The sequence below is a fragment of the Symsagittifera roscoffensis genome, chromosome 9 (assembly GCF_963678635.1).
Source record: "Symsagittifera roscoffensis chromosome 9, txSymRosc1.1, whole genome shotgun sequence".
Lineage (NCBI taxonomy): Eukaryota > Metazoa > Xenacoelomorpha > Acoela > Convolutidae > Symsagittifera > Symsagittifera roscoffensis.
Genome location: NC_087070.1, coordinates 26,866,360 through 26,887,545, shown reverse-complemented (window position 1 = coordinate 26,887,545; position 21,186 = coordinate 26,866,360). Strand labels below are relative to the sequence as shown.

Sequence of the window (21,186 nt, the reverse complement as noted above, 5' to 3'; positions counted from 1 at the left end):
ACTAGATCCACCCTTTCTGACTTTCCGATGAAAACAGAAGTAGTAACATTTTTTATTATATCGAAAATAGAGTTTAGTTTCGCACAGAGTAACTATTTTGCACTGAGTTGCTTCACTACATCACAAAGAAGGAAACAATGGTACTAAGAAAACAAAAAAAAACGGAAAAAGACATAAAATTTCAAATTTTTGATCTTTTTGACTATATCAGACTACTATACTTAGGTAAAACTAAATTTTCAAGGCGTATATTGAGCCTAATCAAACTAATGTAAGCCTGCTCACTCGCTCGAAATTAGACAAATAAGAAATTTCGAACCAGTTTTTCTCGACACTAAAATTATTTTTTAGGGATTTTCAAATGTGGTTCGAATCACGGCTGGAAGGGCTTTAATATGATATCAGCATGTAATGCACCTCTGCTGCTTCAAACAGATTACTAAACGTGGAAACTGCTTAAATATAATTAATCAAAACACGAAGTGAGCGCAACTGCAACAAAAGACGGGGGCATCTAACAGCGGTTTTCTATTTCAGTAAAGGCACGAAAAAAGTTTCTTGAAACTCTTTTTGAACTTTGTTCTTTCTTTCCATGAGCCCGAAAGTATACCATTTGATGCCATCAATAGATATATCCACCGTAAATAAATTAAAAACAACAGACTTTTTGAGTGATTGAAAAACTTTGGAAAATCAGAAAAACGTCAATTTCGTCATAACATTTCCTGCAAAGATATTAGGATGGAGGCCGCATGTACAACTGCAGGCAGTAATTTGAATTCAACCAGCTAATGACTCGACAATTTCAAATTTCGAAAAGATTTTTTTTTCGATGAAATATAACACTTTTAAAACAACTTCAAAAATCATTAAAATGTCATATCTAGAAAAACTTAAGGCTTGAGCAGTCAAATTTTGAATCCACATACAAAATTCCTGTGGAAAAACTTGTCAGCGCATAGTAGTGAGAATTTCAAACTTTGTTAAACTTTTTTAGATAAAACTTTAAAAACTTTTCAAAAATATTGAAAAATGCCATGTTTTGGAAACTAAACGAACTTGGGCAACCACAATTAACGGTAAGAATCGCAACTCCTAAAAGTACCTCGACAACTCCCAACTACAGGTTTGGGAAATTCAACTTCTGTGAAATTTTTCGAATCTAAGTTTTCTGAAAAGTTTCGAAATCATTAAAAAAAGAGCTCGAAACATAAGTTGAGCATTCATATGCAACGCTTGAGAGTACCTTGACAGTGCCTCAATATAGAGAAAGAAACTTCAAATGTCTTAATTGAAGGGCTGGGAAATTCAACTTCTGAGAAATTTTGCAAATCTACTTTATCTGAAAAATTTTGAAATCAAATAAAAGTACCTCGAAAACTAGAAATAAGTTGAGCATTCACATGCAACGTGTGAGAATACCCTGACAGTGCCTCATTATAGAGATAGAAACTTCAAACTGTGTGACATTTTGTATATATAAGTTCTTTGAAAAAGTTTGAATATCATATAAAAAAATCATATCTGGAGAACTTTAAGGATTTAAGCAGTCATATTTGGAGGCAATATTCGCAACTATCGAGATTACTCTCATAGTAGCAAACTACAGGGTTGGGAAATTGAGGTTCCAAGAATTTGTTTAAAAAGCTTTCTGAAAATTAAAAACCGTCGTATTTCGTAAGCCAAAAGGATTTGGTTATTCGTAATTGGATGCCGAAATTGCAACACCTGGGGAGACCCTGACAGCATCCCATTGGAAAGAAAAACTAAATCACACCCGAAGATAAGTTCCTCCCCATTTTCGATGACCAGAACAAACATAACACAATCCTAAAATGTTAATATACAAAATACCACTCAGAGAAAAGCATTTCCATAGCGTGTCCATTGTTCTCATGGCTCAAAATCAGGAAAATTAACTCTGACAATTCAAGAATCATGGATCAAGTTTCGAATGAAATGGGCGGAACAATAAAATGCCTTCTTACATCCTCTGTAGTCACGCAAGTTGAAGATGTGCTTGCATTCTACTAGATCCTCCCCTGTATATCTTTCCGGTGAAAACAAAAGTAGTGACCTTTTTTATTATATCAAAAATAGAGTTTCGTTTCGCACTACATTTGCTTCAATACATCACCAAGCAGGAAACAATAAATTGCAATTAAAAAATTAGAAATCTTTAAATGGAGTTTACAGTTTCACAGGGAATGATTTCTTCAGAATGACCGTCCACAGAGTACATCATGAGCTGAAGTTCGCATTCATTTTCAGTCACCCCAATCGAACCATTCCGCGTATGGCTGGAAACATCTATGCTGGAACACTCTTGCTCTTCGATTGAAGTGGAGAGCAAAACTTCATTTAGACTTTCGTAATCTAGAATCGAAGAAGTGTAGTTGGATATTAAATCTTCTTCGCTCACATCTAAGCCCGACTGAAATAATTGATTACACTCTCGGAAAAACTTCTGCAATTTATTCACGGCTTCCTGGAACTGAATTTTTGCTCCGTTGCTGATCATGCGTTTTAAACTCACAGTCCAAAACCTACGCAACCATTGAGGCGTTCTTTTGAACTTCAGCTGGGAACATAAATTGGACCAGTCGACTTCATCTTCGTTATTAGCACCGCTGCTTATCAAACTTTCTAGCACCGTTAATGTATCATCAATCGACCACTTGGGAAAACTCTCACTATTTGCTACTTTAGAGTACAGTCCATGTATCCATTTGAATCTACATTGCCTTGAGGTTCGACTTTTGACTCGTTTTGAAATTTTGGTCCAGTCCATTTTCAAACTCGGAATTTCATCAGAACCATATATCGAGCTAATGGCGTCCTTCAGTCGTTCTGTTTCATCATCGGCCCAATGTCCTGAATTATGATTGGTTAACTTCAGACACCTAAACTTGTTTCGAACTGATTCAGATTCTCGATTCATTTCATTCCCTATTTTGACCCAGTTATTTCCAAACTTCTTGTGCAATTCAATTAAACGATCAATCTCAGCTTCTGTAAATTTGGTCGATTTTCCCTTCTTCTTCGGAAAAAGTCGCAATGTTTTCCTGTATATTGAATTCAAAGGTCTATTCAGACCAGTTGAAACTATTTTGTAGAAATCGCCTCTTGTTCCTTTCTCCCATGAATGGATTATTTCTTCCGGAGTGCACTTGTAAATTTCAGCACAATTCTCAACATTAGCCTTTAGTAATTCCACTTCAGCGTCTGACCATTGAGACGTGAATGTTTTCGGTTTTCGGTTATCGCCTAGCTCAGCACCCTGGGTTTTTCGGCCACGAGGACATTTTTCCCATTGATCACTGATTGTTCCTTTTCTTCGCTGTCGCTCAGAGGGTTCCAGGAGATATGTGATTCTAGCCTGACGTTCGTCCCTGTTACTACCTAGCGTCATGTCTACACTGCTATTGTTTGCACTGGACTCGAACCTCTCTAAAAGATCTTCCGATTCTTCCGAGAAGTTTTGAGGTGCCGGCGGTAAAGTTACGTCACAGTTCAGCATATTGGATGATTCATCTATTAGAGCTACAGGCAAGACGCCACTTAAAGGATCCGACTCCACCATCAAAACGTAAGGTACGCGTGAAGTCTGCGTTTCACCTGTAACTCGAACTGTTTCAGATTCTGGATTTAATTTTGACATATCTGCCAGACTCTGATGGCAATTATCTTTAGCTGAAATTTGATCAGTTTCAGTAGACGCCAATTGCACATAATCATGCTGACTTAATTGTCCTTCTTCTATAATCACCGATTCGGATATTAGACTCTGTGCAAAGTAGTCGACACCAAAAGCTGAACTGGAATTTTGACTCAAATCTAATGTCACTTGATTGTTGCAGTTGTGGTGTACATTATAACAACTGTCGATATTGGAATCGGTGCCTAAAATCTCGATTTCATCTGAAGGTTCAGCTTGTTGTAGAAAACCCACTTCTGCAGCTTGACTCTGAATAGTTGATAGCTCTTCTTCTGTCAGTGAGAATAGATCCGATTCGTATAGTGGTCCACCTAGAGAACTCGAAGGGATCGATTCGTTCACTTCTGCGAAATTTGAATCTTCACATGCATTTTGTATTTCTTCCGACGGACATAGTAACAGTGTTTCGATGTCAGGCAGTGCGTGATTGATGCGTTTCTTCGACGATGCTGAGGGAGTTATTATACTACAATTTGGATGTTTTCTCTTGCGGATATTTTTGACTGGGGCGGTTGCCGTTGACGTTGAAGACGTTGTTTGATGGTTTACTTCATCTATTTGATTTAACAATGAAGCTTCTTTCTTCAAAACCAAAGTCGATTTCCTTTTCATTATCAACAAAACTGAAACAAAATATTTGAATTTAAAACTTCCCATATATGAAGATTTTGATTTCAGGTGATCTCGCATGTAATAGATTTTCCGCCTGGAATAGTATATTATCACCTTTATTATCAGCTACATTATCATCAATTCCTTCGATTGTTTATTAATTTAACAAAAAACGTAAATTTTCAGCTTTCCAAACTTACTGATAAATTGCTTTCTTTGTTTAGGTAATTTGACTTTTGAGGACAAAAAAAATTGAAAAACTTATCCAATTAGGAAACACATAATAACAATCAACACTACAAAAAAAGAAATCACAGTCAAAAATCATTTACAAACAAATTTAAAAATTAAACAAATAAGAAACGGTAGCAAAATTATCTAATGATCAGATTCATGTTCCTTATAAGAAAACACACAATTCTTAGAAGTCAAAATAGTAATTATCACAGCCAAGGGTTGGTAAGTGTTCAAAGTTTCCAAGTCACCAATGATGATGATTTTGCTCTTCGCACGGGATACCGCAACATTAACTCGTTTGTTATCGTTCAATAACTCAGTATTCGGGTTTTTACCTTCAATTTCTTCAGAATTTTGAATCAATTCGCTTTTGCTTCTAACACAGGTCAAAATTATGACTTCTTTGTCGCGACCTTGAAACTTGTCAACTGTGTGTATTTCTAAACCTGCAAATTCACTTCCGGCTGAACAAAGTTTAGTTTGGGCCTGAACTAGTTGTTGCCTGTATGGACAAATTACTCCCACATTATCCATAGAAAGACCACATTTTTTCAAAATTTTAAGCAGAAGTCGGACAACCTCTAGCTCTAAAAGATTGAAATAGCTATTGTTTCGTTGCTGTTCAAACTTTGAATCGCATTTCGACGTGTCGATAAACACTGCAGCATTCTTTGGGTCAAAACTAGAATTTAGCCATCTGCAGCAAGATTTAGTGCAGCTCATTTTAAGCTTCAGATCTAGAATTCTTTCCGCTACCTTTTGGTTAGCTGCTCTCATTTGACCTCTGTAACTCAATTTGTTACTCAACTCCATGATTTTTGAATTCATTCGGTATTGTTCACACAGAGAAAACACGGCCTTGTTGTTCCGCGTGGCAATGTATTCGAATAGACTTTCTGATAGTCCTTCTTGTTTCGCTTTTTCATTGGACACGAGAGGTGCTAATTGGTTCTCATCTCCGACTAAAACGAATCTCTGAGCTGCGAAGAGTGGCCCAATACACAGAGGTAAGAGAATCTGCGAAGCTTCATCTACAATACAAAAGTTGAATTTTCTTTTAGATCCGCTGAAAATAGGATGGTTGACGTTAAAGACAGTACCGGCTACCACATTTGCTGTCATAAACTGCGAGTTAACATTATCATAACTGAGTCCATTCGAACCTGGCAGGTATTCGACCAAGTCGGCGTGAACTCTAGATTTGACCCCCAGACGAACTATTTTAATACTACTGTCGTTAAGGCTCTTCAGTTTCAGAAGCACATTATCAACTGCTGCATTTGTAAATGAAGTTAGTAATATTCGATGCCCACATAAAACGAGAAGTCTAATCACTGCGACTATTACAGTTGTTTTTCCGCTGCCTGGCATTCCTCGTATTATAGTGTAATCGTGCGACATCAAAACTTTTCTCACAGCTAATTTTTGTTGACCATTCAAAACCATAAGTATAGTTCTGGCTTCTTGTCTCAAATCAATTGGAATTAAATGTTTATCGGTGTCTTCAAAAAGAGCATCTTCGTTTTCTAAAATAAGCTGACGTAATCTTTTCACGCGGCTATTTCCGCTTTGTGACATTAATTGGGACAAATTTGAAAGCATCAAACTTAGAGTAGAAGACGTTGTTGTTTCTTGGTTCGCTTTGTCCAATCTCCATTTCATATCTTCATTAACCTTTTGTTGGTCCATGGTAATAGGTTGATCAATAGCAACATCGGCTGAGCGTTGAGTGACGTTTTTAACTACTCCTGCGGCAACATTAATTGCAGATAAACACTGAGTACTAATTAGAACTCTCTCACCAGAGATCAAGTTTGAAACCAACTCATTACTAGAAGCATCTTTCTCAAAGTTAACTACACAAGAATCAAGCTCCGATAGCTTTTGCGTTTTGATAACGAAGTTTCCTTCTGTTGTTCCTTTTGCACGGGTTTCTTCGAAAGTCTGCATCCACATTTTCGAGTAATCCGGTTCTGGTAAAATTGGAAACTCAAGCAAGCACAAATTGTACCACTTGGAGAAAAATCTCAAATGATCTGGAGAAACTACAAATGAATCCGCATGAAGTTCGGTCAGCTTTGGGGTTTGTTCGGTCGACTTGCTTTCCGAAATCCGAGACAACAGCCCGCAATTAAATCTTTGATCACAGTTTGAGCAATTAAATTGATCTTCTTCTAAATCAGGAAGTTTCATACAAAACTGTGGTTTAAATTCTTTCTGTCGATTGATTTTTAAGCCAGATTGAGTCAAAAAGTAAACTAAAGTATTACGAATTATGATCAATTCTCGAATTGACAACGACTGATCGCTAACCGGGTAAATTTTTCCGCTTTTTAAATACACTAAAGCTCCTTTGGCCGAATTGAAAATACCCTCAGACTTTAAAATTTTATTATAAAGTCTAACTTGATCCTGATGTTCGATTGAATTCGTATCACGACCTGTCTTCAGTTCTAACACAACTTTCTCGTCAGAATTTTGGGTTCCCGTTATTATGTCCATTTTTCCTTTCAACCCCAAAGTTGGCGACCAAATATTTCGTTCAACCTGTTCACAAGATAATTTCTCAACCCCCATCGCCTGAAGTGAATTGTTCGGAAATTTGCCCATTAAAGCTCCCCCTAATCTTGCAACTGGTGATATATATTGCTCAATTTCTTTTCCCAAAAAGTCCGGTGACATATCAAGAGCAAAAAATGCTTCGAGGTGTGAAATATTCTGGCATACCTTTTTGTAAGTTTCGAGGAAAAAACTTCGCGAAAAGTTTTTATTTTGAAAACAGGTAGTAAAAATCTGATGCATAATATTCCCAAGCAGTAATGGCTTGGCAAAACCCGACCTCTTGAAGAGTTCGTTTAAAACAGTCTGCCTTTTACATCTGAGACTTGATACAATAGTGGTTCCACTGACTAAAAAGTTGGGATATAAAATCAAAACTTTGTCTTTCTCTTCATTAGAAATGCAATCTTTTCTGTATTTCAAAAGTGTACTGCAAGGATGGAAAGATATTGTAGCACCGGGTTCGTATGAAATGCCGTCGCACCATCTGCCTTTAACATCCAATGTATATTCTAAGTCATCATTATTGTTTGCATCATTTTTCAAGGTTAACACAAAATGATAATACGACAAAATGTCACATTTCTCAACCTTGAACCGCGTGTGTCGAATTTCCTGACCAATTTCAACATCAGAAGTTTCGGCATCTGTTAAATTTACGAGATCTTTCAGAACTGAAAGAGTATCTTTCAAATGATTTGAAGTACCAGGTTCGATATTTTGTCGTTTGTGACTCTCCGTCATGTTTTCTTTCCATGCATAACAGTTATCGTTGTCCACATTTTCTCTTGGTCTTTTTTGATTGGACAACATACTAAATCTACTTCAGGTTGAAATCAACTGACATATTACATTGCACTGAAAAAATCACAGATAACAACTAGCACCTGACTCACACCTTCAGTACTTCAAAACAGATTATTGAGCCCTGAAATTTCTTTAAATCATAGTCAGTTTGCAAACCACAAAGATCTAAAATCAAAAGTCTGAGAAATTGTATTAAAAACTGGAAAAATTTTATGCGCAAATCGTCTGTTAATTTTTCACTAAGGAAACTTTTAATTAGCCCCAAAATTTCTTTAAAATACTGCAAAAAAGAGAGGTTATCATAGCTAACTTGATGTAAAAATCTTTTAGAAAATTGAATTGAGAGTTGTGCCATTTCGTAAACTTCGTGTCATTTAGTCTGTAAAACGTAAACATTGCGAGACTGAGACATGAGAAACGTAAACATGAGAAACTGAGACAACTTTTTGTTTTTTAAGAATCCAAATCACAGCTGAAAGGACTTTAAAATGCCACAGTCGATTAAGTACAGACTGTTTTTGAGGTAGGCGAAATCAGGCGCAAAAAGGCTAATCGATAGTTCATTCGCGTCACTTCGTAAGGATTCCAATAAAAGCTAAGAAAAAATCTTACAAAAATTGAAACTCCTTTTATTTTTACGCCTAACTTCCTGTTGTTTGCTTTCAGTTAAAGGCTAAATAAATGAGGTAGGCTGCAAAAATGAGAGGAAATAGCTAAGTTAAAGTTAAAACGCTGTAGAATTAAATTGAGAGTTCAATCAACCGTAAATTTCGTGCATGCGAATTAGTCCGATAAACAAATCCAAATCACAGGCAATAGCGCTTTAATCAGATAAAAAACATAACCACCGTCAAGTTTTCTTTCAAGAAGTTAAAATCCGTCTGAAAAGAAACACACTCTTATATGCAATGGTTTCTTCCCACTTCGTGTAGTGGTCGAAACTACAAAAATGAGTTTTTTTTTCGAGTCGATCAAAAATTTAAAATATTTACACGAAAGATAATGTCTCCTTAAAAACCATTTTTTTGGGGGCATCGTGATATCACTACAGCAATACATACCCAGAAAATACAGGCTAACAGCATCTCAAAACTAATTATATTCCTCAATAAAAAAACCTGAAATAAATACTCAACTTAATTTTCCAATTAACATTTAATTTTGAATTTGTAAAAAAATGGTTTAAAAAAAATACAAGAGTAGCCGGCTGCTGAGCCAGAACTTTCTTCAACCACACTTACTTGGAAATTTCAAAAAATTCTGAGCGCGTTGTAGAAGGGAGAGGACCTAACAAATTTATTTTTTATTTCAAATTAGAGTAGTTTTCTCTGCGTGATATGATGAAGGATCTTAACAAAAAAACTAGAACTTAAACATATTCGACAGTCATCTTAAAATAGGCAAATCCGACAACAGTTTTTGTAGAAAATCAAAAAAGAAAAACAAGAAAAAAATCAGTTTTTGTAGAAAAGCCGAAAAAATCAAAACCAGAAAAAATCAAAAATCTTTTAATTTTTTTGCAGAATTTGTTTGAATGTTTGATTCCCAAAATGGCGCTGAAAAACTACAAAAACAAGCTTTACTCGAGCAAAACGACAATTTCATGGCTTAAACTAAGCATAAACAAGCGATTGTGAGCCTGCTCGATAATCACTTTACCCACTCGAAATTAGACTAAAAATCAAAAAATTCAAAGGACACTGAGAAAATTCTTTAGAAATTTTAAAGTCGTTCTAATCACGATTGAAAGGGCTTTCATATGATATATCACTCAAACCATTCATGTCAATCACTCATGTCATTATAGAAGGAAAACGAAAAAAAAGACATTTCAACTATTTTCGAGTTTCAAAGGCAAAACATATCACGTTGAAGCTCTTTCAAAATAAGGCATCTTTTATAAATTACATTTTTGAATGAAAAGGCGAAGCGAAGATTCGCAACACTTGCGATACAATAAAAACATAGCCAATCGAAGATGAAAAGAGTAATGAACCAAGTAAACATGAAAAAACTTTGGTGAAATAATCTCACCTTTTGAAAATCAAAGAAAAAATAGATGCCCTTAAAGCTCTTTGAAGTTCTAGAACGATTTATGATTGGCGCTTTTTTGATAACATTAACCCAACTCGAGAAAACTGGATCAATCGGTAAAGTTTTTCTTCCGCTGGTAAATCTTAGAAAAAATAAACTCCACTTTCGAAACTAGAAATCGTTCACGTTTTTTCCGCGCCATTTGGATCACGTTAGTATTTGGAAGGTGCTATTTAAGTCACTTTGAATTTCAATTGAAATTTAGGGCAGATGAATTTCAATTGAACTCAAAAAGTGCATATATACCTAATAGCATTCATAAATGCATCAATAAAAATGAACGCACATCTGTAATTATTAGAGACTTTTATGCACATTTTAAAACTTTTTCCTGACAAAACAAAAACAAAGTCAGCAAGACCTATTTAAGAGTCTTCACTACATTCCGTACTCTTAAACTATGCGGTCTAAGATAAAGAACAGAAAAAAAACCTAGTTTAGAAAATAAGCGAACAAAAAATTTCCGAGCAATAAATGGTATTTCAATGATTACGGCATATTATTTTGAAAAGACAAACTGCATTGGAAAATGAACCGACAAGAGCTAGGACAAAAACCGTGAATCCAAAAAAAAAACTTTTTTCATCAGGAAAATTATTTGAAAAATTATTTACCACCTAAAAATAATCTAAATTACGGTAGTATTATTTAATGTTTCAAGAAATTTAGCATGTCAGCAGTCCAATTCTGCACGTGAAAGTTACCAATTCTACATAATTGACTGTTCTGCGAACTAAGTTATTAACGGGAAAAAGTCCAAAACCCGGTTGCAAAAACCTTCGTGATCGCAAAGGTAAATGAAACTAACCCAATTAGAGAAAAACTGGATTAATAAGTAATTTTTTATTCCGCAGGGGATTCTGAAATTGAAATCACTTTCGACACAAAATCATTCACGTTGTTTTTGCGTTAGTTCCACTTGCGCTAAAAAAACCGAAAATCAAACTGTGAAAAATTAGATTGGAGCGATCAAAAATATTAGCGCATGAATCACAACTACGGTGCCTCAAACAGATCGTAAAACGTAAAAGAGCTTCCTCAAACTTCAAAAAAAGTAAATTAAATACGCGGTCATATAAGGTCATGTAAATGAAGGAGTTATATAGTATAGAAACGTTCTTCTAGGGATTTAACTTCTCGGATTGTGCCCAGAATACAGGCGGAATTGGCAGTTTGAATAGCAATAGATATCCGTTGTTTTGAAAACATAGCCGCGCGTGGCTCTTTTGTGGCGACGATGAGCCGTTTTCCCAGGTCTTTGATGAAATTATTAGAGTCGGGCCCTGGTTGACCTTGAGCTTCGAAGGCGAGGGGAATGAAGTTGTACCCTGCCTGGATTACCTCGGTGTATTTTGATCGTTTTCTCGATTCGGCTTCTTCGGCGGCTTTTCCTGGTGCAAAATTGGATATTCTGCTGGGTGCCAAGGCGTCCCGACGGTTACGTCCCATACAACTGACTGACCTCGGGACAAGCTGAGAAGTGACATGCCATCTGGGCGTTTGTTGTCGGATCTTAGGAGGCCGGGGGGCTCCAGGGTTGCTGGAATGTGGACGGAGCCTAGGGCACACTTGACTATTTCGTTGAGCTTCCTACAATATCAGGGGTTTCTTTTTCATAAAAACGCCATATCTCAAAAACCAAAATAAATTGAGCAGATTTTCTACCCTATGTTGTTAACTGACAGCATCCCATCATGCAGTTAAGAATTTCTATTACTTGTTTTTAAATCTATTACTTGTTTTTTTTTTTAAATTCTATTACTTGTTTTTGAAGTTTTTTTGAAAAGTATTCAAAAAACTATGAGAAACGCCCTTTCTCAGAAGCAGTAACAAATTGAGCAGTAAAAACTGGATGCCAGATTTGTGACCTGACAGTATCTCTCGAATGCATCCCGACAGAACCGCAACATAAGGGTTCAGAATTTCAAGATCGGTTATTCCTTTAATTCAAGTTTTTTAGCCCTATCTCGAACACCAAGAGAATTTGATCACTTATATTTAGAGGGCATATTTGCAATGCCAATGTGTGACTGACAGGACCACGCCTTGGGGTTGAGAACTTGAAGCTCTTTTAGTTTTTTACATCAAAATTTTTTGAAAAAATATTTTAAAAAAAGCCTTATCTTGGAAACCGAAAGAATTTGAGCAACCACATTTGAAGGTAAGAATTGCAACTCCTGAGTGTAATCTAACAGCACACCACCATATTATTGCGACTTTCAAATTCCGTTAATCTAAGTTTTTTGAAAAAAACAATGAAGTCTTAAAAAACGCCATATCACAAAAACCAAAAGAATTTGAGCAATGATAAAATGACTGTTGATTTTTAACTCCTAAGTAAAAGAAGGTACCTTGACAGCACGCTACTATTGGATGGCGAATTACAAATTCGAAATTAATTTTTTACATCTGAGTTTTTCGAGAAAAAAAAACAAAAAAGTTATAGAAAACGCCGTTTCTCGAAAACCGAAAGAATTTGAGCAATAATACTTGGACGAAAGAATTGCAAGTCCTGAGTGTACACTGACAGTTCCCCACCAGAGGGTTGAGAATTTCATTTTCGGCTAGATTTTTAATCCAAGTTATTTGAAAAATTTTTTTTTTTAAAATATGAAAAACGCCATATCTCGAAAAGCAAAAAGATTTGAGTACTCATACTTGGAAGCCAGATTTGCAGCGCCTGAGTGTACCCTGATAGCACCGCCCTATAAGGTTGAAAAAATGAAATTTAATTAAATAAATTGTGAAACAAAAATAGTGATAGTTTTACGTTGCGAAAGAAGAAAAAATATTATACGTTGCGAAAGTAGGAGTTATTCGCCCTCCAATAGACTTTAAAACGTCGACTTGAGTTAACATTTCAACCCTTGCATTGTTTTGACCATTTAACAGGCCAACATACCGATTTCTTACTTAACTGCAAGGGGAATTTCTTAAGCATTACAATATACAATATACCTTAAGCATCCAAAAAAATCTTTAGCTAAACATGCAAAAAATGATGCGTTGAAAAAGCTTAAACATGTCAATATTAAACAAAGGACTTATCAAACAAATGTCAACTGAAACACCAATTAAATAATGTGTAGATAGATATATAGAAAGATGACTTTTCCTGAAAAAAAAATCACGCGACCTAATTAAAAACACCATTTCTCGAAAACCAAAAGGACTTGAGTACTCATACTTGGACGCCAGATTTGCAGCGCCTGAGTGTACCCTGATAGCACCGCCCTATAAGGTTGAAAAAATGAAATTTAATTAAATAAATTGTGAAACAAAAATAGTGATAGTTTTACGTTGCATAATATATACCTAATAGCATTCATAAATGCATCAATAAAAATGAACGCACATCTGTAATTATTAGAGACTTTTATGCACATTTTAAAACTTTTTCCTGACAAAACAAAAACAAAGTCAGCAAGACCTATTTAAGAGTCTTCACTACATTCCGTACTCTTAAACTATGCGGTCTAAGATAAAGAACAGAAAAAAAACCTAGTTTAGAAAATAAGCGAACAAAAAATTTCCGAGCAATAAATGGTATTTCAATGATTACGGCATATTATTTTGAAAAGACAAACTGCATTGGAAAATGAACCGACAAGAGCTAGGACAAAAACCGTGAATCCAAAAAAAAAACTTTTTTCATCAGGAAAATTATTTGAAAAATTATTTACCACCTAAAAATAATCTAAATTACGGTAGTATTATTTAATGTTTCAAGAAATTTAGCATGTCAGCAGTCCAATTCTGCACGTGAAAGTTACCAATTCTACATAATTGACTGTTCTGCGAACTAAGTTATTAACGGGAAAAAGTCCAAAACCCGGTTGCAAAAACCTTCGTGATCGCAAAGGTAAATGAAACTAACCCAATTAGAGAAAAACTGGATTAATAAGTAATTTTTTATTCCGCAGGGGATTCTGAAATTGAAATCACTTTCGACACAAAATCATTCACGTTGTTTTTGCGTTAGTTCCACTTGCGCTAAAAAAAACCGAAAATCAAACTGTGAAAAATTAGATTGGAGCGATCAAAAATATTAGCGCATGAATCACAACTACGGTGCCTCAAACAGATCGTAAAACGTAAAAGAGCTTCCTCAAACTTCAAAAAAAGTAAATTAAATACGCGGTCATATAAGGTCATGTAAATGAAGGAGTTATATAGTAAAGAAACGTTCTTCTAGGGATTTAACTTCTCGGATTGTGCCCAGAATACAGGCGGAATTGGCAGTTTGAATAGCAATAGATATCCGTTGTTTTGAAAACATAGCCGCGCGTGGCTCTTTTGTGGCGACGATGAGCCGTTTTCCCAGGTCTTTGATGAAATTATTAGAGTCGGGCCCTGGTTGACCTTGAGCTTCGAAGGCGAGGGGAATGAAGTTGTACCCTGCCTGGATTACCTCGGTGTATTTTGATCGTTTTCTCGATTCGGCTTCTTCGGCGGCTTTTCCTGGTGCAAAATTGGATATTCTGCTGGGTGCCAAGGCGTCCCGACGGTTACGTCCCATACAACTGACTGACCTCGGGACAAGCTGAGAAGTGACATGCCATCTGGGCGTTTGTTGTCGGATCTTAGGAGGCCGGGGGGCTCCAGGGTTGCTGGAATGTGGACGGAGCCTAGGGCACACTTGACTATTTCGTTGAGCTTCCTACAATATCAGGGGTTTCTTTTTCATAAAAACGCCATATCTCAAAAACCAAAATAAATTGAGCAGATTTTCTACCCTATGTTGTTAACTGACAGCATCCCATCATGCAGTTAAGAATTTCTATTACTTGTTTTTAAATCTATTACTTGTTTTTTTTTTTAAATTCTATTACTTGTTTTTGAAGTTTTTTTGAAAAGTATTTAAAAAACTATGAGAAACGCCCTTTCTCAGAAGCAGTAACAAATTGAGCAGTAAAAACTGGATGCCAGATTTGTGACCTGACAGTATCTCTCGAATGCATCCCGACAGAACCGCAACATAAGGGTTCAGAATTTCAAGATCGGTTATTCCTTTAATTCAAGTTTTTTAGCCCTATCTCGAACACCAAGAGAATTTGATCACTTATATTTAGAGGGCATATTTGCAATGCCAATGTGTGACTGACAGGACCACGCCTTGGGGTTGAGAACTTGAAGCTCTTTTAGTTTTTTACATCAAAATTTTTTGAAAAAATATTTTAAAAAAAGCCTTATCTTGGAAACCGAAAGAATTTGAGCAACCACATTTGAAGGTAAGAATTGCAACTCCTGAGTGTAATCTAACAGCACACCACCATATTATTGCGACTTTCAAATTCCGTTAATCTAAGTTTTTTGAAAAAAACAATGAAGTCTTAAAAAACGCCATATCACAAAAACCAAAAGAATTTGAGCAATGATAAAATGACTGTTGATTTTTAACTCCTAAGTAAAAGAAGGTACCTTGACAGCACGCTACTATTGGATGGCGAATTACAAATTCGAAATTAATTTTTTACATCTGAGTTTTTCGAGAAAAAAAAACAAAAAAGTTATAGAAAACGCCGTTTCTCGAAAACCGAAAGAATTTGAGCAATAATACTTGGACGAAAGAATTGCAAGTCCTGAGTGTACACTGACAGTTCCCCACCAGAGGGTTGAGAATTTCATTTTCGGCTAGATTTTTAATCCAAGTTATTTGAAAAAAATTTTTTTTTTAAATATGAAAAACGCCATATCTCGAAAAGCAAAAAGATTTGAGTACTCATACTTGGACGCCAGATTTGCAGCGCCTGAGTGTACCCTGATAGCACCGCCCTATAAGGTTGAAAAAATGAAATTTAATTAAATAAATTGTGAAACAAAAATAGTGATAGTTTTACGTTGCGAAAGAAGAAAAAATATTATACGTTGCGAAAGTAGGAGTTATTCGCCCTCCAATAGACTTTAAAACGTCGACTTGAGTTAACATTTCAACCCTTGCATTGTTTTGACCATTTAACAGGCCAACATACCGATTTCTTACTTAACTGCAAGGGGAATTTCTTAAGCATTACAATATACAATATACCTTAAGCATCCAAAAAAATCTTTAGCTAAACATGCAAAAAATGATGCGTTGAAAAAGCTTAAACATGTCAATATTAAACAAAGGACTTATCAAACAAATGTCAACTGAAACACCAATTAAATAATGTGTAGATAGATATATAGAAAGATGACTTTTCCTGAAAAAAAAATCACGCGACCTAAATAAATGATAAACCACTTCGTTTATTAAGCATTTAAAAACCCATACAAAACTATGCCACACGCAAGACAAAGTTCCTTCCCTCTTTCAGTTCTCGGAACAAAAGTGGTCAGCCATTGTTGCAACCCACATATATGTAGAAGAGGATCAAATGCGTAGATAAATAATAACAAGCGCGTCAATCGCAACTCCGTGCTACAAAACCATGTCTTCACAAAACAGACAAACCAAAAATCTAGAAAAAAAAGGATTTGAGCAGTCATACTTGGACTCCAGTTTTGCAACCCCAGAATTTACCCTGACAGCACCTTACTATAGGGTTGAGAAATTGAAGTTTGGTTAATTTTTTTTACATCTAGGTTTTTTTGAAAAAAAAATTACAAAATCATAAAAAACGGCATATCTCGAAAATTAAAAGGATTTGAGCAGTCATACTTGGACTCAAGATTAGCAACCTCTGAATGTATCCTGACAGCACCCCACTATACGGTTGAGAAATTGAAGTTCGGTTAGTTTTTTTTTATCTCTAAGTTTTCTTGAAAAAAAATGAAAAAATTATACAGAACGCAATTTCTCGAAAACCAAAAGGATTTGAGCAGCCATACTTGGACTCCAGATTTGCAACCCCTGAATTTACCCTGACAGCAACCCACTATAAGGTTGAGAAATTCAAATTCGGTTATTTTTTTATCTAACTTTTTTTTGAAAAAAAAACATGAAAAAAGACCTAAAAAACGCCATATCTCGAGCAATAAAAGGATTTGAGCAGTCATACTTGAACGCCAGATTTGCAACCCCTGAATGTACCTTGAAAGCACCCCACATTAGAGTTGAGAAATTGAAGTTCGGTTATTTTTTTTTAGATCTAAGTTTTCTGGAAAAAATCATAAAACGCCATGTCTCGAAAACCAAAAGGATTTAAGCAGTCATACTTGGACGCCAGATTCTCAACCCCTGAATGTACCTTGACAGCAACCCAATATAAGGTAGAGAATTTCAAGTTCGGTTCGATTTTTTTATATCTTATTTTTTTTGAAAAAAAAATCATAAAAAACGCCATTTCTCGAAAACCAAAAGAATTTGAGCAGTCATACCATGACTCCAGATTTGCAACCCCTGATTGTACCCTAACAGCACCCCACAATAGGGTTGAGAAATTGAAGTTTTTGAAAAAAAAATTTTGAAAAAAAAAATGAAAAAAAAAAAACACAAAAAACGCAATTTCTCGAAAACCAAAAGAATTTGAGCAGTCACAATTGAACGCCAGATTTGCAACTCCTGAATATAGCCTGACAGCATCCCACTATAGAATTGAGAAATTCAAGTTCGGTTAGTTTTTTGTATCTAAGTTTCTTTATCTCTAAGCTTTTTTTTTTTAAAATTTGAAAAAATCATAAAAAACGCCATTTCTCGAAAACCAAAAAGACTTGAGCAGCCATAATTGAACGCCAGATTTGCAACCGCTGAATGTACCTTGAAAGCACCCCACTATAGAGTTGAGAAATTGAAGTTCGATTATTTTTTTTATATCTAAGTTTTCTTGAAAAAAAAATGAAAAAATCATAAAACGCCATATCTCGAAAACCAAAAGGATTTAAGCAGTCATACTTAGACGCCAGATTCTCAACCCTTGAATGTACCTTTACAGCAACCCAATATTCGGTAGAGAATTTCAAGTTCGGTTCGATTTTTTCATATCTTGAATTTTTTGAAAAAAAAATGAAAAAAATCATAAAAAACGCCAACTCTCGAAAAACAAAAGTATTTGAGCAGTCATACTTGGACTCGAGATTTGCAACCCCTGAATGTACCCTGACAGTATCCCACTTTAGGGTTGAGAAATTGAAGTTCGGTTATTTTTTTTTTAGATCTAAGTTTTCTTGAAAAAATCATAAAACGCCATATCTCGAAAACCAAAAGGATTTAAGCAGTCATACTTGGAAGCCAGATTCTCAACCCCTGAATTTACCCTGACAGCACCCCACAATAGGGTTGAGATATTGAACTTTTTGAAAAAAAAAATTGAAAAAAAAAATAAAAAAAAAACACAAAAAACGCAATTTCTCGAAAACCAAAAGAATTTGAGCAGTCACAATTGAACGCCAGATTTGCAACTCCTGAATATAGCCTGACAGCATCCCACTATAGAATTGAGAAATTCAAGTTCGGTTAGTTTTTTTATATCTAAGTTTTCTTGAAAAAAAAAATGAAAAAATCATAAAACGCCATATCTCGAAAACCAAAAGGATTTAAGCATTCATACTTGGACGCCAGATTCTCAACCCCTGAATGTACCTTGACAGCAACCCAATATAAGGTAGAGAATTTCAAGTTCGGTTCGATTTTTTTATATCTTATTTTTTTTGAAAAAAAAATCATAAAAAACGCCATTTCTCGAAAACCAAAAGAATTTGAGCAGTCATACCATGACTCCAGATTTGCAACCCCTGATTGTACCCTAACAGCACCCCACAATAGGGTTGAGAAATTGAAGTTTTTGAAAAAAAAATTTTGAAAAAAAAATGAAAAAAAAAAAAACACAAAAAACGCAATTTCTCGAAAACCAAAAAGACTTGAGCAGCCATACTTGGACTCCAGATTTGCAGCCCCTGAATTTAGCCTGACAGCAACGCACTATAAGCTTGAGAATTTCAAGTTCGGTTATTTTTTTATTTCTAATTTTTTTTGAAAAAAAAAACATGAAAAAAACATAAAAAACGCCATATCTCGAGCAAAAAAAGATTTGAGCAGTCATAATTGAACGCCAGATTTGCAACCGATGAATGTACCTTGAAAGCACCCCACTATAGAGTTGAGAAATTGAAGTTCGATTATTTTTTTTATATCTAAGTTTTCTTGAAAAAAAAAATGAAAAAATCATAAAACGCCATATCTCGAAAACCAAAAGGATTTAAGCATTCATACTTGGACGCCAGATTCTCAACCCTTGAATGTACCTTGACAGCAACCCAATATTCGGTAGAGAATTTCAAGTTCGGTTCGATTTTTTCATATCTTAAATTTTTTGAAAAAAAAAATGAAAAAAATCATAAAAAACGCCAACTCTCGAAAAACAAAAGTATTTGAGCAGTCATACTTGGACTCGAGATTTGCAACCCCTGAATGTACCCTGACAGTATCCCACTTTAGGGTTGAGAAATTGAAGTTCGGTTATTTTTTTTTTAGATCTAAGTTTTCTTGAAAAAATCATAAAACGCCATATCTCGAAAACCAAAAGGATTTAAGCATTCATACTTGGACGCCAGATTCTCAACCCTTGAATGTACCTTGACAGCAACCCAATATTCGGTAGAGAATTTCAAGTTCGGTTCGATTTTTTCATATGTTAAATTTTTTGAAAAAAAAAATGAAAAAAATCATAAAAAACGCCAACTCTCGAAAAACAAAAGTATTTGAGCAGTCATACTTGGACTCGAGATTTGCAACCCCTGAATGTACCCTGACAGTATCCCACTTTAGGGTTGAGAAATTGAAGTTCGGTTATTTTTTTTTTAGATCTAAGTTTTCTTGAAAAAATCATAAAACGCCATATCTCGAAAACCAAAAGGATTTAAGCATTCATACTTGGACGCCAGATTCTCAACCCTTGAATGTACCTTGACAGCAACCCAATATTCGGTAGAGAATTTCAAGTTCGGTTCGATTTTTTCATATCTTAAATTTTTTGAAAAAAAAAAATGAAAAAAATCATAAAAAACGCCAACTCTCGAAAAACAAAAGTATTTGAGCAGTCATACTTGGACTCGAGATTTGCAACCCCTGAATGTACCCTGACAGTATCCCACTTTAGGGTTGAGAAATTGAAGTTCGGTTATTTTTTTTTTAGATCTAAGTTTTCTTGAAAAAATCATAAAACGCCATATCTCGAAAACCAAAAGGATTTAAGCATTCATACTTGGACGCCAGATTCTCAACCCTTGAATGTACCTTGACAGCAACCCAATATTCGGTAGAGAATTTCAAGTTCGGTTCGATTTTTTCATATCTTAAATTTTTTGAAAAAAAAAATGAAAAAAATCATAAAAAACGCCAACTCTCGAAAAACAAAAGTATTTGAGCAGTCATACTTGGACTCGAGATTTGCAACCCCTGAATGTACCCTGACAGTATCCCACTTTAGGGTTGAGAAATTGAAGTTCGGTTATTTTTTTTTTAGATCTAAGTTTTCTTGAAAAAATCATAAAACGCCATATCTCGAAAACCAAAAGGATTTAAGCATTCATACTTGGACGCCAGATTCTCAACCCTTGAATGTACCTTGACAGCAACCCAATATTCGGTAGAGAATTTCAAGTTCGGTTCGATTTTTTCATATCTTAAATTTTTTGAAAAAAAAAAATGAAAAAAATCATAAAAAACGCCAACTCTCGAAAAACAAAAGTATTTGAGCAGTCATACTTGGACTCGAGATTTGCAACCCCTGAATGTACCCTGACAGTATCCCACTTTAGGGTTGAGAAATTGAAGTTCGGTTATTTTTTTTTTAGATCTAAGTTTTCTTGAAAAAATCATAAAACGCCATATCTCGAAAACCAAAAGGATTTAAGCATTCATACTTGGACGCCAGATTCTCAACCCTTGAATGTACCTTGACAGCAACCCAATATTCGGTAGAGAATTTCAAGTTCGGTTCGATTTTTTCATATGTTAAATTTTTTGAAAAAAAAATGAAAAAAATCATAAAAAACGCCAACTCTCGAAAAACAAAAGTATTTGAGCAGTCATACTTGGACTCGAGATTTGCAACCCCTGAATGTACCCTGACAGTATCCCACTTTAGGGTTGAGAAATTGAAGTTCGGTTATTTTTTTTTTAGATCTAAGTTTTCTTGAAAAAATCATAAAACGCCATATCTCGAAAACCAAAAGGATTTAAGCATTCATACTTGGACGCCAGATTCTCAACCCTTGAATGTACCTTGACAGCAACC

General features: G+C 35.1%; 2 protein-coding genes across 2 annotated transcripts; both read right to left on the bottom strand.

Annotated features, from left to right (window-relative positions):
• Window positions 1-2,070: 2,070 nt before the first annotated feature.
• On the bottom strand, window positions 2,071-4,337 carry LOC134854100 (cyclin-D-binding Myb-like transcription factor 1). Its single transcript, XM_063870209.1, has one exon. It carries the CDS (start codon window positions 4,328-4,330, stop codon window positions 2,180-2,182), a length of 2,151 nt encoding a protein of 716 aa, XP_063726279.1. The 5' UTR covers window positions 4,331-4,337; the 3' UTR covers window positions 2,071-2,179.
• Window positions 4,338-4,582: 245 nt separating this feature from the next.
• Window positions 4,583-8,063, bottom strand: LOC134854477 (DNA replication ATP-dependent helicase/nuclease DNA2-like). Its single transcript, XM_063870738.1, has one exon. The coding sequence runs from the start codon at window positions 7,937-7,939 to the stop codon at window positions 4,709-4,711; it is 3,231 nt and encodes a 1,076-aa protein (XP_063726808.1). The 5' UTR covers window positions 7,940-8,063; the 3' UTR covers window positions 4,583-4,708.
• Between the last annotated feature and the right edge of the window lie 13,123 nt (window positions 8,064-21,186).

Excerpts from the sequence above, each read along its gene's own strand:
- LOC134854100 (XM_063870209.1), bottom strand. The coding sequence starts at position 4,330 with ATGAAAAGGAAATCGACTTTGGTTTTGAAGAAAGAAGCTTCATTGTTA.
- LOC134854477 (XM_063870738.1), bottom strand. The coding sequence starts at position 7,939 with ATGTTGTCCAATCAAAAAAGACCAAGAGAAAATGTGGACAACGATAAC.